Raw genomic sequence first — 12,913 nt, forward strand, 5'->3', positions numbered from 1 at the left:
CATACAAAAGCAAATAAATTACAGGATAATTGTAAAAGGAAACTGAAATACGAAGGAAATTTGAAAAATTTTTGTTCCGAAAAATGAAAATGACTGAACATTTTTTTCATAAAATCAGAATGGGATCGAATTTGTGCCGAAATTTTCTCTTAAAGAAAGGAAAATTAAAAAATCGGGGTACATTTTTCGGTATGGGGAAAAAAAAGGCCGGACTCTGACTTTTTTTGGACTTTTTCGTTTAATTTAGGAAAATTGAACATGGGTTTTGCAAATTTTTGCTATTCACATCGTAGAATATATGGTCATAGCTCATAAAAATGTTACGCTTGCTCCAACAGACACTGTTTAATTTGGAAGTATGATTTAAATATATGCCAATATATGGCAATGCTTATGAGAAAATTCTAATGATATTTGGATTCAAGGTGCTTGATTAACTAGGTTATCTATTTGGAATGTTTATATGAACCAAACTAGAAAGGAAGTGATGGTTATTTTGATTTAAATTAAAGAATCAGAGAAAAAGAAAACCTATAAAGTAGTATGGAGGTCCATTCAAAATTTTCAATAATTTTAGAAAACTATTCAAGATATACGAGTAATATTTTATTTAAATAGAATGAAATTAAATTATAAATTTGATAATGTTTTCCGAGATTACAGCTTAATTATTATTCAAGCATTTCACTAATAATTTTCATTTTATTTTTTTAGAATTTTATGTGGTCTACTGCTAAAATCAAATTTAATTGCTTTCCAAAGTTCTCTCTCGGTATTTTTGAATATTTTACTAATCGGTTCTAATAAGAATCAGTAAATTCAGATAACTAGACTTGTTAAAGTGAGCTTAAGAATAATTTTTTAATAAAATTTTGTTTAAGAACTTGAATCGGACAAATCTTTTCTTTTTAATTATAAAAAGTTTTCAGTTTTTTCATTTTTATTTTAAAATTTACAAAATATTCATTAACTTTTCAATTATCCTGCGTAATGAGATGATCAGTAGAAAATAAGATTTTATTATTTTTTTCTTAAATTGTACTTGTTAAAAACATATATGAAAATTTTATGTTTAAAGCACACACACACACTCAAGAAAGTGCTCTGTAGAAAGAAAATTTAACAAAGAAAAAGAAGAGAAAAAATCCTTTCGGTTCTGTGTTTTTTTTTTATTAAGAAAAGGATATAATAATAATGTTGATCTCATAAGTAATTCAAAGACAAAACTTTTTAGTTATTTTAGAATTTATTGCAAAAAGGAATAAAACAGTTACTAAACTAACATACTTTTTATTGAAATTTTCACTAACTAGCTGTTGTTTTTTCTTTTTTTATTTTCTGCATCTCATATTATTCTTTGTGTATTTTTAAAGAATCCCTTTGCTTTTTAAAAAACGGATATTTGCAAGCTTTGTTTTCTATTATTGTTCTTCTGTTTTAGATTTCTATTTTGTTTTCCTATTATTTTGGGAAAAAGTATACAAAGAAATTGAATGGAACAAAAATAGGAAAAATAGGAAATTGTTTTGTATTTTATTTGAAAAAAAAAATTCTATATTATTTTTGTTGAATAAAATAAATTAATTATTTTTAAGAGCTATATAGAAGAATTGTGTACTATTTTATTTATTGAAATCGACATTGTAATAAAAACGATGGTAAAGGAACTCATATTTTTCAATTATGCAACAGTTGAAACTATTAAAAATAATAGCAAATGCACTTTATGATTTTGTGCATTACACCCTCTGTTTTTATAAGAGCTTAAGATCCATAGGGACCTAGGGGTTCCTTTGGTTATAGATTAAATTAAGAGTTGTGCTACAAAGCATAGGGCTCATCTAGAACAGCATGTAAATATGGAAGAAGACTTAAACGAAAAAGGACCTTTCGATTTAATACGAAATACCAATTTCCTTATGGAAGGTATTTAATTCCTGTACGGAAAAACCAAGTTAGTGCAGAAGTAATAGTTGGTCTGTACGACCAATTTTATTCGTTCAGAGTTTTGGTGATTTTTTAGAGTAGGAGTACCGCTCCCACACTGTCGGAGTAAAAAGGCAGAGAGCGCCGTCCTTCTTCGTCTTTCGAGATTTATTCATCTAATAGGAAAAAAAAATTATTTATTTCTATTTTATGAAAATTTATTCAAAATAGTAAAAATTCTGTTATTATTCTTGATTTTCCTTAAAATTTCTGTTTAATTTGATTTTAATTAAATTTGAGCTATAAACCAAAAATTAATATACTTTCCAATATTTATTATTGAGTACAGTTAACGCTATTATATTCAGTAATTATTGTTATACAAGATGTTCGAGATTGAATTGCACTCTTGAAAGTGATACTTAAAGGTGATTTAATGATATTTTGCTTTTTGAGCCCTTATTGTCGTGTTGAGTGGCTCAAATTACATCTTTTCATAGAAAGTTATAATATTTGATTATCAGATTTGAGATACCGAAGATTTGCATTGTGTATTAAAGATAGATTCCTCAAGAAAGTCGGGTAGCTGTAATTGCACGCTCAATGACAGCCTGGTGATTATAGGATAGTAGTAGCAAAATGGTACATTTGTGCTGCACCTGCCACATTAACCAACCAACCAATCAACCATTTAAAAAGCTATTTTGGTAGACTCAAAATACTAGGAAATAAGAACTATTAAATTCTTTATACTTGGGTAATCTCTATCAAAATGTGATGAGTTATTTAGTTGTAAACTAAAAAATTCTAAAAAGGTTGTGTCTTCTTGTAAACTAAATATTCTTTCTTAAAGATTAAATTGTGTAAATTTTTATGTTGTGTTTCAAATAGAGAACTAATTTAAGAAAAAAAAGGAAAAAATTCAATTTACCTGTAAGAATTTTCCGTATACTCTGTCTTATATTTTTTACTAGGAAGTACCATCACTGAATTATAAACCCAATAAATGATAGCTCTGAAATGAAAATAATAAAAGAATAAGTGAAATTTTTTAATAATAAAATAATTTATGAAAATATTTTTAATAAAATTAATTATAATTTGTTATTGAACAATGTTAACTGATGTTATGTAAAAAATTTTGAATGAAAATGCCAACAAAATTTAACCCTGTACCACGTAAATTTTTAGAGAAATTTATGTGCCTAACGTATTTCAATTATCTATATGATTGAGTTAAGTAAGAATAGTGGGCCGCATTTTAGAGCTGAATCAGCGGCATGTTTCTCATGAACCGCATTTTGACAACGTCTACTGTGCTTTATACCATATATATTTATGCCATTATACTAAATTAGACTCAATTTTATATCCCATAATCTGTGTTTTTGCATGTTTTTTTATTAACTTAGTCTTAAAGTTAAAGTAAATATGAAATACAACTAAAATTCAATTAAATTTCATTACTGTGAATTAAAAAAAAAATTAACTATATTCACTTAAAACTATATCAAATTACAAATTTAAAACTTTCACTATAGTTTAACAAAAAAATGCAGAAAAAACTAAGGGAAAACTACTCGAACAGACAACGATTAATAAAAAAAAAAGTTTAATTTTCTTGTTCATCAATTAAACTACTCAATTTAAAGTTTTCATTTAGTAGATCTAAAAGTGTTATAAATTCCTAAATGTTATAACTATAGAGAAATTAAAAAATTTCAAATATGATTTGTTTTTACTTCTATATTAATCAAAAAAAAAAAAAAATCTGCATTTGTTTAAGGAAAAACTTTGAGAGAACAAGAAAAAAAAATTATGAAAAATTCAAACTGCTTTAAAAACTTCTTGTCTATACTGGAAAATTAAGTTAAAAAAAAAAAAGAGAAAAATTAAATTTTAAAGTTTTTCCCTGAAAAATTTCCTTGTTTTCTCCTATCCTTGATTCTATGAAATATTTACGAAAAAATTGCTGCTCTACATAATAAAATTAAATCGTTAAAAATTATGCATAAAAGAAGAAAGGGGGCACGCTACCTTTTATATAAAGCAGCTATTACACGGGATACAAGTGAAAAATTTTGCAGATTTCCCGAAGATTTTATAAAACAGTGAGCCGGCTCAATACATAATATTATTATTGTCTTTGAAGTATGCAAAAATTTCATCGTAAATTCATAATTTTGTTAAATTTAGAGGGAAATCTTAAGACAAGGTTATTGATTCTTTATTCATGAACAAGAATAAGGATTCCTTTAAGATTATTGTATTAAATTGGGAAGTATGATTAAGGACATTTGCTTGCGAACTCATTGTGACGACAAAAATACCATACAGAATTTGTGACATTTGTTTAGGTATCAATAGTTTTATTCAGATAATTGAGCAATAATTGAAGAAATTGCCGTATAATATGTGAATGTCTATGCTCAATTTTAACTGAAACGCTTTTTTGCCATATATTGATATTTGAATGGGTTTCCAGAATCGTAATTTTCTTGTGATTGACCGAATGCTTATGCAACTAAATCCTGTATAACTAAATTTTCTATATAGGCTTTCTTTCCAGTAATTCGTGTAAGTCTCTTTTCTTAGGAACGAAATTTTTTCCAAAAATGAGCCATAATTTCCATAGAGCAGCAGCCCGTTTTAAAAATTAAAATTTTTCTTTTTCTAAATTCTTTCTATTCAGATAATAATAATAAAGTTACTAAATGTTTGTATTCTTATACATATGAAAATTTATATATCTACATACATAAATCCATAATTATATAAAAATCTTATCTCTACATACATACATTTTACTACTCTTCTTTATCACATTTCACTCTAGGGCTCACTATTCATATAAGATATAACATTTTAAGATATTGTTTGAGATAAAAAAAAAGGAAAAAGGAGTATATAGCTAGTATTCAAATTTACTTTTAATGTTTTCTATAAAATAAAATTGAAAAAAAAAAAGATAGATACTAGTTATATAGAAAAGGATAATAATATTATATTAAAGGACTGAGCGAACATTTTATTCATAAGTATACAACTTATAGCTTTTATAAAGCAAACAAAATAGATTATACGATAGATTCACTGTCATCGTCTACCATAATATTTTACTATCAACATAATCTAATAAAAAGAGCATTATTATACAAAAAGAGTATGTTGATGTATAGATACTGAAATCGCAATATTATAGGAAAATATGCAAACCAATCAACTATGGGATACAAATATTGCACATTTAAAGAGCATCTCTGCCGAAATATAGGAAGTCATGGTGCTCTTTTAAATTATTTTAATTGTATTTAAAAAATGGCTTCCAACCTTCTTCATTACCGTAAATTACCTATTTTAAATTTTTTTAAATTTCATAAAGAATTCTTTTTTTTTTAAATTTTAAGAAATTTTAAATATATTCCTATAGAACAATTTTCCTATAGAAAATTGATGACCCAGAACAGATGAATGTTATAGGAAAAGGAACGAGTTAAAGCCGAAAATTTAAAAAAAAAATTCTCGAACTGGATTCTAAGCAGTGACCTACGGCTATCCTATGTTTACGGTCCGTAATCAGTGACCTATGCATTATTCTATCATATTTTTTCTACACCTTCTTGATTCTTGTCTTTCTTTAGTAGAGATAAAACTATGATTTAATCATATTAATTTAAAGTAAAAAATTTGTTACTTTAAAAAAATAAATTGTTAAATTAAAAACTTAAGTTGTTAATTTAAAAAAAAAAAAATTGTTATTTTAACAAAATTATTTTTTAATAACGAAAAATTAACATTAAATAATTTCTTTAATATTAATGCTGAAAATTTGAAAAAATTCAAAATATTTCTTTATACAATTATGACATTAAATAATGAAAATTTCTTGTATTTAATATTAAAAACCTAATACCAGATAATAATGCATCTGCTATACTAGAATTAGACATTATATACATTATGTTATTGTATATAGCTAGCATAAAATTTTAAACTACATATTATAAAGGATCGTATTTTAATAATATGAAAATCAAATATTTTATAAATTCAAACTATCTATGCACAGGCCCGTATCTGATTTGTTCGACGCTCTACGCGTGAAAAGAAATGAAGAATATACAATAATTATTACATATTGCGCATAATAATTGCGCCCCTGTGCTCCAGCGCTCATTGCATAATGCTTACTTTACATATATGGTAGATCCGCCGCTGTCTATGCATATTAAAAATATTCGTTATATATAATATGCCTGTATGTATGTATTTAATATCTCGTTATTTTTGTACATGATTAAAAGTATATTTTTTGTTATACTATGTAGTATATAGTATTATACACATAATGTTATACTCTATTATTTTCTTATGAATTGGTGATTTCCTGAAGAATTCTCTCTTATATAAATTAAAATACTTACTTTGGATGTGCTTCTGTATGACAATCAATGGTGACATCAGTTCCAGCTGGTGCTCCAACTAGTTGATTTGGTACCCAAATCATTGGTGAAACTAAATATATAATAGATAATATATGTTTGTGTGTGTATATAAAAAATATTTTTATATTAAAATTTATTAAAGATTTTTTTTCACATATTTTTTTTTTGTAATTTTAAAATATACAGTTCCATAATAATGTGTAGTCATAAAAACAGATGCACTCCATATTCTATATAAGTAGTACATACTAAAATTGTATGACTCCTATATGCACTATAATAATATATACATATACTTATATGTATAATAATTATTAACTGAACTGATATTAAAGAGATGAAATAAAATTGTAAAATGCATGAATTGTGCATGAGATTGTGTATGTCATAAAATGAAATCTAATTTAAATTCAGTGATTTCCAGAAACAATAAAAATTTTTTTTTTTTTCGAAATTTAAAAAAAAAATTATGGTTGGTATACACTGACTGTTTTCAATAGAGTTTGAAAATTTTTTTTTTTAATTTATTACACTCTTGAATGCAATTGATGTGATAGTGGAGAATTGTATGTGGGTTAATTGGCCTAGACTCATAGTTAAATATTTATGGATATGGTAATAAAACAGATATTTTTTGGAAATTTTTTATGATTTAATTTTTCCTATATACTCTTATTAAATAAGAGTAAATTAATAATTCATAAATTTCGTGTTTAGGAGTTAAAAAGAAATGTGAAAAGTGATCTTGCATAAGGGTTATATGCAATTCTGGCAGCCAATGGCAAATAAATACCATGTTTTAATGGTATTTATTTGCCATTGGCTACAAATAAGAAACAGTATTGGAATTTTTTTAATTGGTGAGAAGTGTTGAAACTATTTGAAAAAATTCTACTCGAATACTAGAAGAATTTGCTCAAATACTAGAAGAGCCTCTTCGAAGAAAACTACTCGAATCTGTTAAATGACCAATTAAGTACTATTTGATATCATTTATTATAAAGAATTCTATTTTTCTGAATTCTCCCATCATTTACATTCTTCCACAAATTGGTTTTTGTAGCAGTTTCGAATTTCCAACAAAATGACTTGCCGGTTTCCATTTATTATTTTCAATCGAAAAATTTTGTATTCCATTGGAAAAAAAAAATTGGAAAATTTATGAATAGAATAGACGTAAGGAATACGCAAAATTAGTATAATTAGATAGACACGTACATGGTTAGTAATAAATGGAATGCTTAGAATTAGATGGAATAATTTGCTATTATTTACTATTATTGCAGTACGGCGAAAAATTCTTCGAGATTGGATGTAAGCATCATTGATTGGAACGATTTGTAAGATTATCAACTCTCATTACAAGTCCGAAAACAAAAAAAGTTTAAGTAACATTACATGCTAAATCTAATGTTGGATATTTGTGTACAGGGTAGTACTCAAGGTAGTACTTAAGGTAATCTCTAGATTGAACATGATTTAGAAATTGTATAGAACACTTGCGGTATTCAAAACTCCTATTTTCTTTAGACGAAGAAGATTTTTCTATTCAAAATTCTATTCAAAGGAAAAAAAAAACTGTTATACTAAAATAGAAAATTCCTATTAAAAGAGGTGTGAAAGCAATGTTTTACGATTAAATGAATAGATTAAAAATTAAATGCAAATTACATAATATTATTTAGGTTAGAAAGAGAAAAAAATTTTCAAAAACAAAAATGTTGTAATGGTGGGGTGGGAAATAGTAAAAAAAAAATTTATTTAATTTATTTTATAAAATTTTACATTATTTTTTTTTTACAAAATAAATTAATGTTTAAATAAAAATAATCATTTTATAAAAATATTAAAGAGAAAAAATTCATTCACTTTGAAATTAGAAAGTACCGCCTGCATTGAATTTGAAATGGACCTAACAAAGGTATCCTCCAAACATGGAGTTTTTTTTTTAATGCTCTTTGTTTTATTGCACTTCATATTGTAGAGAAATTGTTGATTTTTTCTCTATTCATTAAATTTAATTAAAAATGAGTTTTTTTTTTTGGATTTTTTTCTCTATTTTGTTTTTAGATCCATTATATGAGAGTAAGTTTTCGAGGGAAAAGAAGCATTCAATTGGAAAGACAAAAATATTTTTTTAAAAATAAATTAAATGAATTTTTGAATTACAAAAATATTCAAAATGACTTTTTTCATATACAAGGCTGTAGAATAATATAGTAGCCTCGTGTATAAAAATTTTCTAGATTATAAAAAATTGATTAGTATGTATTTAGAATGTCATCTAATAATAAATGCAAGAAAATTAAGTATAGATGTGAAAAACTAATTTCAAATTAATTTTAAATTCTCTACATAATGAAATTTTTAGTTTGATTTAGAAGATAATTAGACTATGTCGCTCTCTATTATTTGCTAGAACACGATGGCAACTCAAATTTCATTATTTTCAACAATAACCATTCAAAGATTTTATTTCTTCATTTTTCAAATTGGATTGCTGGAACAGAAAGAGTATACAAACCAGAAATGCTATAAAAATGTCAAACATTAAATCGACTCTAATGGCAACATAATCAAAAGTTTTCTAAATGGTATGATCATGTTTGATTAGCCACTGAGCAATCATACAAAATTTATAATTCATCCGATTAAACTAAATACAGTTTTGAATTAACAAGTTATTTAATTATCAAGTCAATGGAAGCTGAAAATACAAAAAGAGATCTTAAAAAATCACAGAAAAAGACACCATATATAATACTGTTTTTGACTCTACATTGTTGGCGAGGCACTGTAATTTTCATATTTACTTTATTATATTTGAGTTCTGCGGTAAAATCTAGAATTGCCCATTTTTCAATCATATTTGTCTTACTTCTATTAAAGAGCTTTATTGTAGAGAGTCTTATAAAAAAAAAATATGATCAAACATTTTGAATGGTTGCAATCATTATTTGATTAGTTCGATCGAACACTTTGTATGAAACGAATGTATGATTATAATATTTTGATTATTATCATGATTTATAATGACAAGTTGGTGTTAAAATGCTTTAGATTTACAAAATATTTCTTATAGTACTTAAAGCATCCTGATAGATACAGAAAAATCATATTCTCCTGAGGGATTCGTGTTAATTTCCGGCTGAAAGATATGAAAAATCTAGTCCTACAAAACTTAATTGTTGAATGCTCTATTACACACTCTAAAAACAGTATTTACTGAAAAGTCGCAAGCACTGTATTGTTAATGCAATATATATACGTCATATTGAGAATAATATTCGCTAAATTTTTTTTGTTTCTCTGTGTATAACACTTAATGTGTGTACTTATTAAGTTTTAATGAAAAATCAATGTAATTTAGAATTTCATTAAATATTAACCATAATATAAATTGCATAATTTGTAACCTTGTATATACGGTTTAGTAAATAATAATAATTTTTTATTGATTGGATTCGAGAAATTTTCATTTTATAAAAGTAATTTAAATATTATTTTTAAAAATACCTTCTGGGGATTTCGTATTTTTTTTAATTTCTTAAAGAATTTCAAAGAAATTTCCCTTTAACAAGATTGTAATTTTTACAAGGATTTTATCCTTATGATTTTTAATATTGTACAATAATTTAAAACATCAGTGTCATGAGAATGCGATCAGTTTATTCCGTATTCTGCCTTAAAGTTTCAATTAACAAGTAAAGATTAAAATAATTTCAACCCAGCAATGAATATTGTATGTTTGACAACTACTAACCAGCAGTAAATTTTTAGAAGAGTTGTATTTTCATTGAAGATTATGTTAAGCAAAAAATACAGTATCTACAACCACGAAATTTTCATTTAATCAAATTTCAAATTAAAAATAATCGATATTGGAGTCCCGTCATCGTGTTTGCACTCAATTCATTCAAAAAAATTTTGATATTTTGTTTGATTTTTTTAAAGTTCTGTATCTCTTATATTTTAAATTTGAGTACAATACACTCATAACTTTTTATGCTAAAATAATTTTTCAAAATATAATATGGCACATATGGCACATACGGCAAAGCGGATGATTCAAGCTATATTTCGAATTACAAATCTTGAAAAAAGATGATGAAAAAAAAAAGAATTGTTTTTGTTATAGCCAAAAAGAAATTTAAATTAGAATCATTTTTCTAAAAAAAGACAAGGTGTCCACCTCGTAATATTTGATCTGTTAAATAAAAATGCTTTTAATAATTGCATGGCAAATAGGTGGCATTATAAACTTTAAAACGTATTCTGCGGGTGTATTCTAACCTAATTACCTATTAAAAGATAAAAACTATGTGCTTGATTTAGCATTATAATTAAGAGAACTTCGACTGAAATCGAAATTACCTGAATATATTAATGCTAGGTTTGTTTTTTTTAGTTTTGTAATTAGTGTTCGTTCTTTAATCGAAAAAATCTTAATGCTGGCGATATTTTATTAAGTTAAAATTTCCGAACATTCAATTTTACTCGTTGTATTTGTAATTTCAAAAATTTAAACTTTGTTCCTATCCTTATTATGGTTCTAATAATGGAGATTGTTTCGAATCAGAAAATTTTTTAGTAATTTCACATTTTCTTATTGAAATCTAAAATATTGTGACGCTCGCATTTTACTGACATTTCTGTATACAATCAACAACCTAGGACACTCTCTTGGCTATTATAATCTCTCTTGCTTTTTATTCATTAACACATTGTTATCCATGCAGATATTGTCATATTCTTTTTTTCCTTGTCATTTTCTCTTCATTGAAATATCAAATTGAATCAATAAAGTATTATACAACTTGCACAGGTAAAACAAACTAATAAAAACCAAAAAAAAAACGAATGGACATTTTTTTTTTGTTTTTTAATAAATTTTATCTAAAAATCCTTAAAAAATATGACATCGATTTCATATATGACAAGCATATAAACATATGATAATAAAAGGATGAGAACAATAAGCCAAAAATATAAAATTTTTAATGAAAAACCAAAAAAAAAAAAATATGGGAGAAAATTTGAACATGAAAAGAAAAGACATAAAAGGGAAAATTAAATTTTCCGAGTTTTTAAAATCGAACATGCAAAACCACCATATGGACATTAAAAAAAAAAATGCAAACATAGACAACGAAACATTAAAAAAACTATGGGAAAAGAATAGATACAGAAAGTTGTCGAAAAAAATTTACATGGGAAAAATTTTTGGAAAATTAAAAAAAAAAAAAGTTTGATCAAATCAGGAGCTTTTAAAATAGCACTTTTCTGTTGAACAAGTGTTCAATTGCTCAAGAAACAATCGTGTACTAAAATAAACACATTATGAAAAAATTGCATAGTTTAGGGGGAAATTAGGAAAACTGTTAACAGAATGGTAATATTCAATGGTTAAGTAGGATCGGTTAGGTTAACGCAGCCATCCTAAGGGTACATATACGCCCTTCAGAGTAGTTGTGGCACTGCCGGATCTCTCCTTTTCGGCGCCTCATCCGAACCAACCGGAAATCCTTAGAAATCGGCTAAGATCTCTAATATTTATATCAGCTAGATCCGCAGTGCATCCGAAGAAGTTAGACCCAAGAAATCTCTGCCTGGAGTTCGCCAGTGCCAGACATGAGCGCAGGAGGCGAGTCACCGTTTCCTCCTCTCTCTCGTCGAAGTAGTTCCTACAGAGATCGTTCGCGGGGCAGCCAATCCTTCTCACATGTTCGCCAATCAGACAATGATCCGTCAGAACCCCTATCACAGCACTGATATCCCCCGCCTAAGAGATATCCCCCGTGCGACAGAAGTCTAGCTTTGGCCACTACTTCCTCGTCGCGTTACACGTTGTTCCATTTGCCCATCTGAGATTGGTGCGCTCCACTGCAGCCTTGTGTAGCATGAGCTTATGGGTGCTTGGAGCCATGTCCAGGTTCTCCCTTTCAGGTAGAATCCCGAGGGTTGTACCATGTCTCGTAAGCTCATCTGCCTTACAATTCTCTGGAACAGCACTGTGTCCGGGAACTCAAACCAAGTTTATCTCGAAGTGTCTCGTCATCTCGTTGAGAGACGACCTGCACTTCAAGACCGTTGTGAATGTAGAGACCTCAGATTCCAAAGCCCTTATCGTGCAGATATCACGCTGCCGTCAAGCTAGTGCAGAGCCTCCTGAATCACGACCATCTCTGTCTGAAAGACATTGCAGTGATCCAGTACACGGAAAGAGTGCCGAACAGAATGGACTCCCCCACCTACCCTATTGGCAAGTTTAGATCCATTCGTGTAAAAATGGGCGGCCTCGCCCTCGAGACGGCCTCCGTCCAGAGTCCTACGACTTACCATCTAAGACAAAAAACGACGATCAAAATTTGTAAAAGAGCAAGTTTCAAATAATTATATTTATTATAAACGGCCATTTGAATTGTAATATTTGACTATATTAGTCCCAGATAGGGGAAGTCACTGCTTTTCTGCGCTAAAATATGTTTGTGATTTCGATACAATAAAAGGTCTGGAAATTCTGACACTTCTGAGGGGTTATA

General features: G+C 27.2%; 1 protein-coding gene across 1 annotated transcript in view; it reads right to left on the reverse strand.

The window, feature by feature from the left end:
• Nucleotides 1–12,913, reverse strand: part of LOC129616428 (lachesin) — a 135,608-nt gene that overhangs the window by 12,321 nt on the left and 110,374 nt on the right. The window contains exons 6-7 of the mRNA XM_055532054.1: nt 6,351–6,441; nt 2,858–2,941 (exon numbers count right to left, since the gene is read on the reverse strand). Coding sequence (XP_055388029.1) covers nt 2,858–2,941; nt 6,351–6,441 — 175 coding nt within the window. The remainder of the gene's footprint in view (nt 1–2,857; nt 2,942–6,350; nt 6,442–12,913) is intronic.

The sequence above is a fragment of the Condylostylus longicornis genome, unplaced genomic scaffold (genome assembly GCF_029603195.1).
Source record: "Condylostylus longicornis isolate FDR11 unplaced genomic scaffold, ASM2960319v2 ptg000203l, whole genome shotgun sequence".
Taxonomy (NCBI): domain Eukaryota; kingdom Metazoa; phylum Arthropoda; class Insecta; order Diptera; family Dolichopodidae; genus Condylostylus; species Condylostylus longicornis.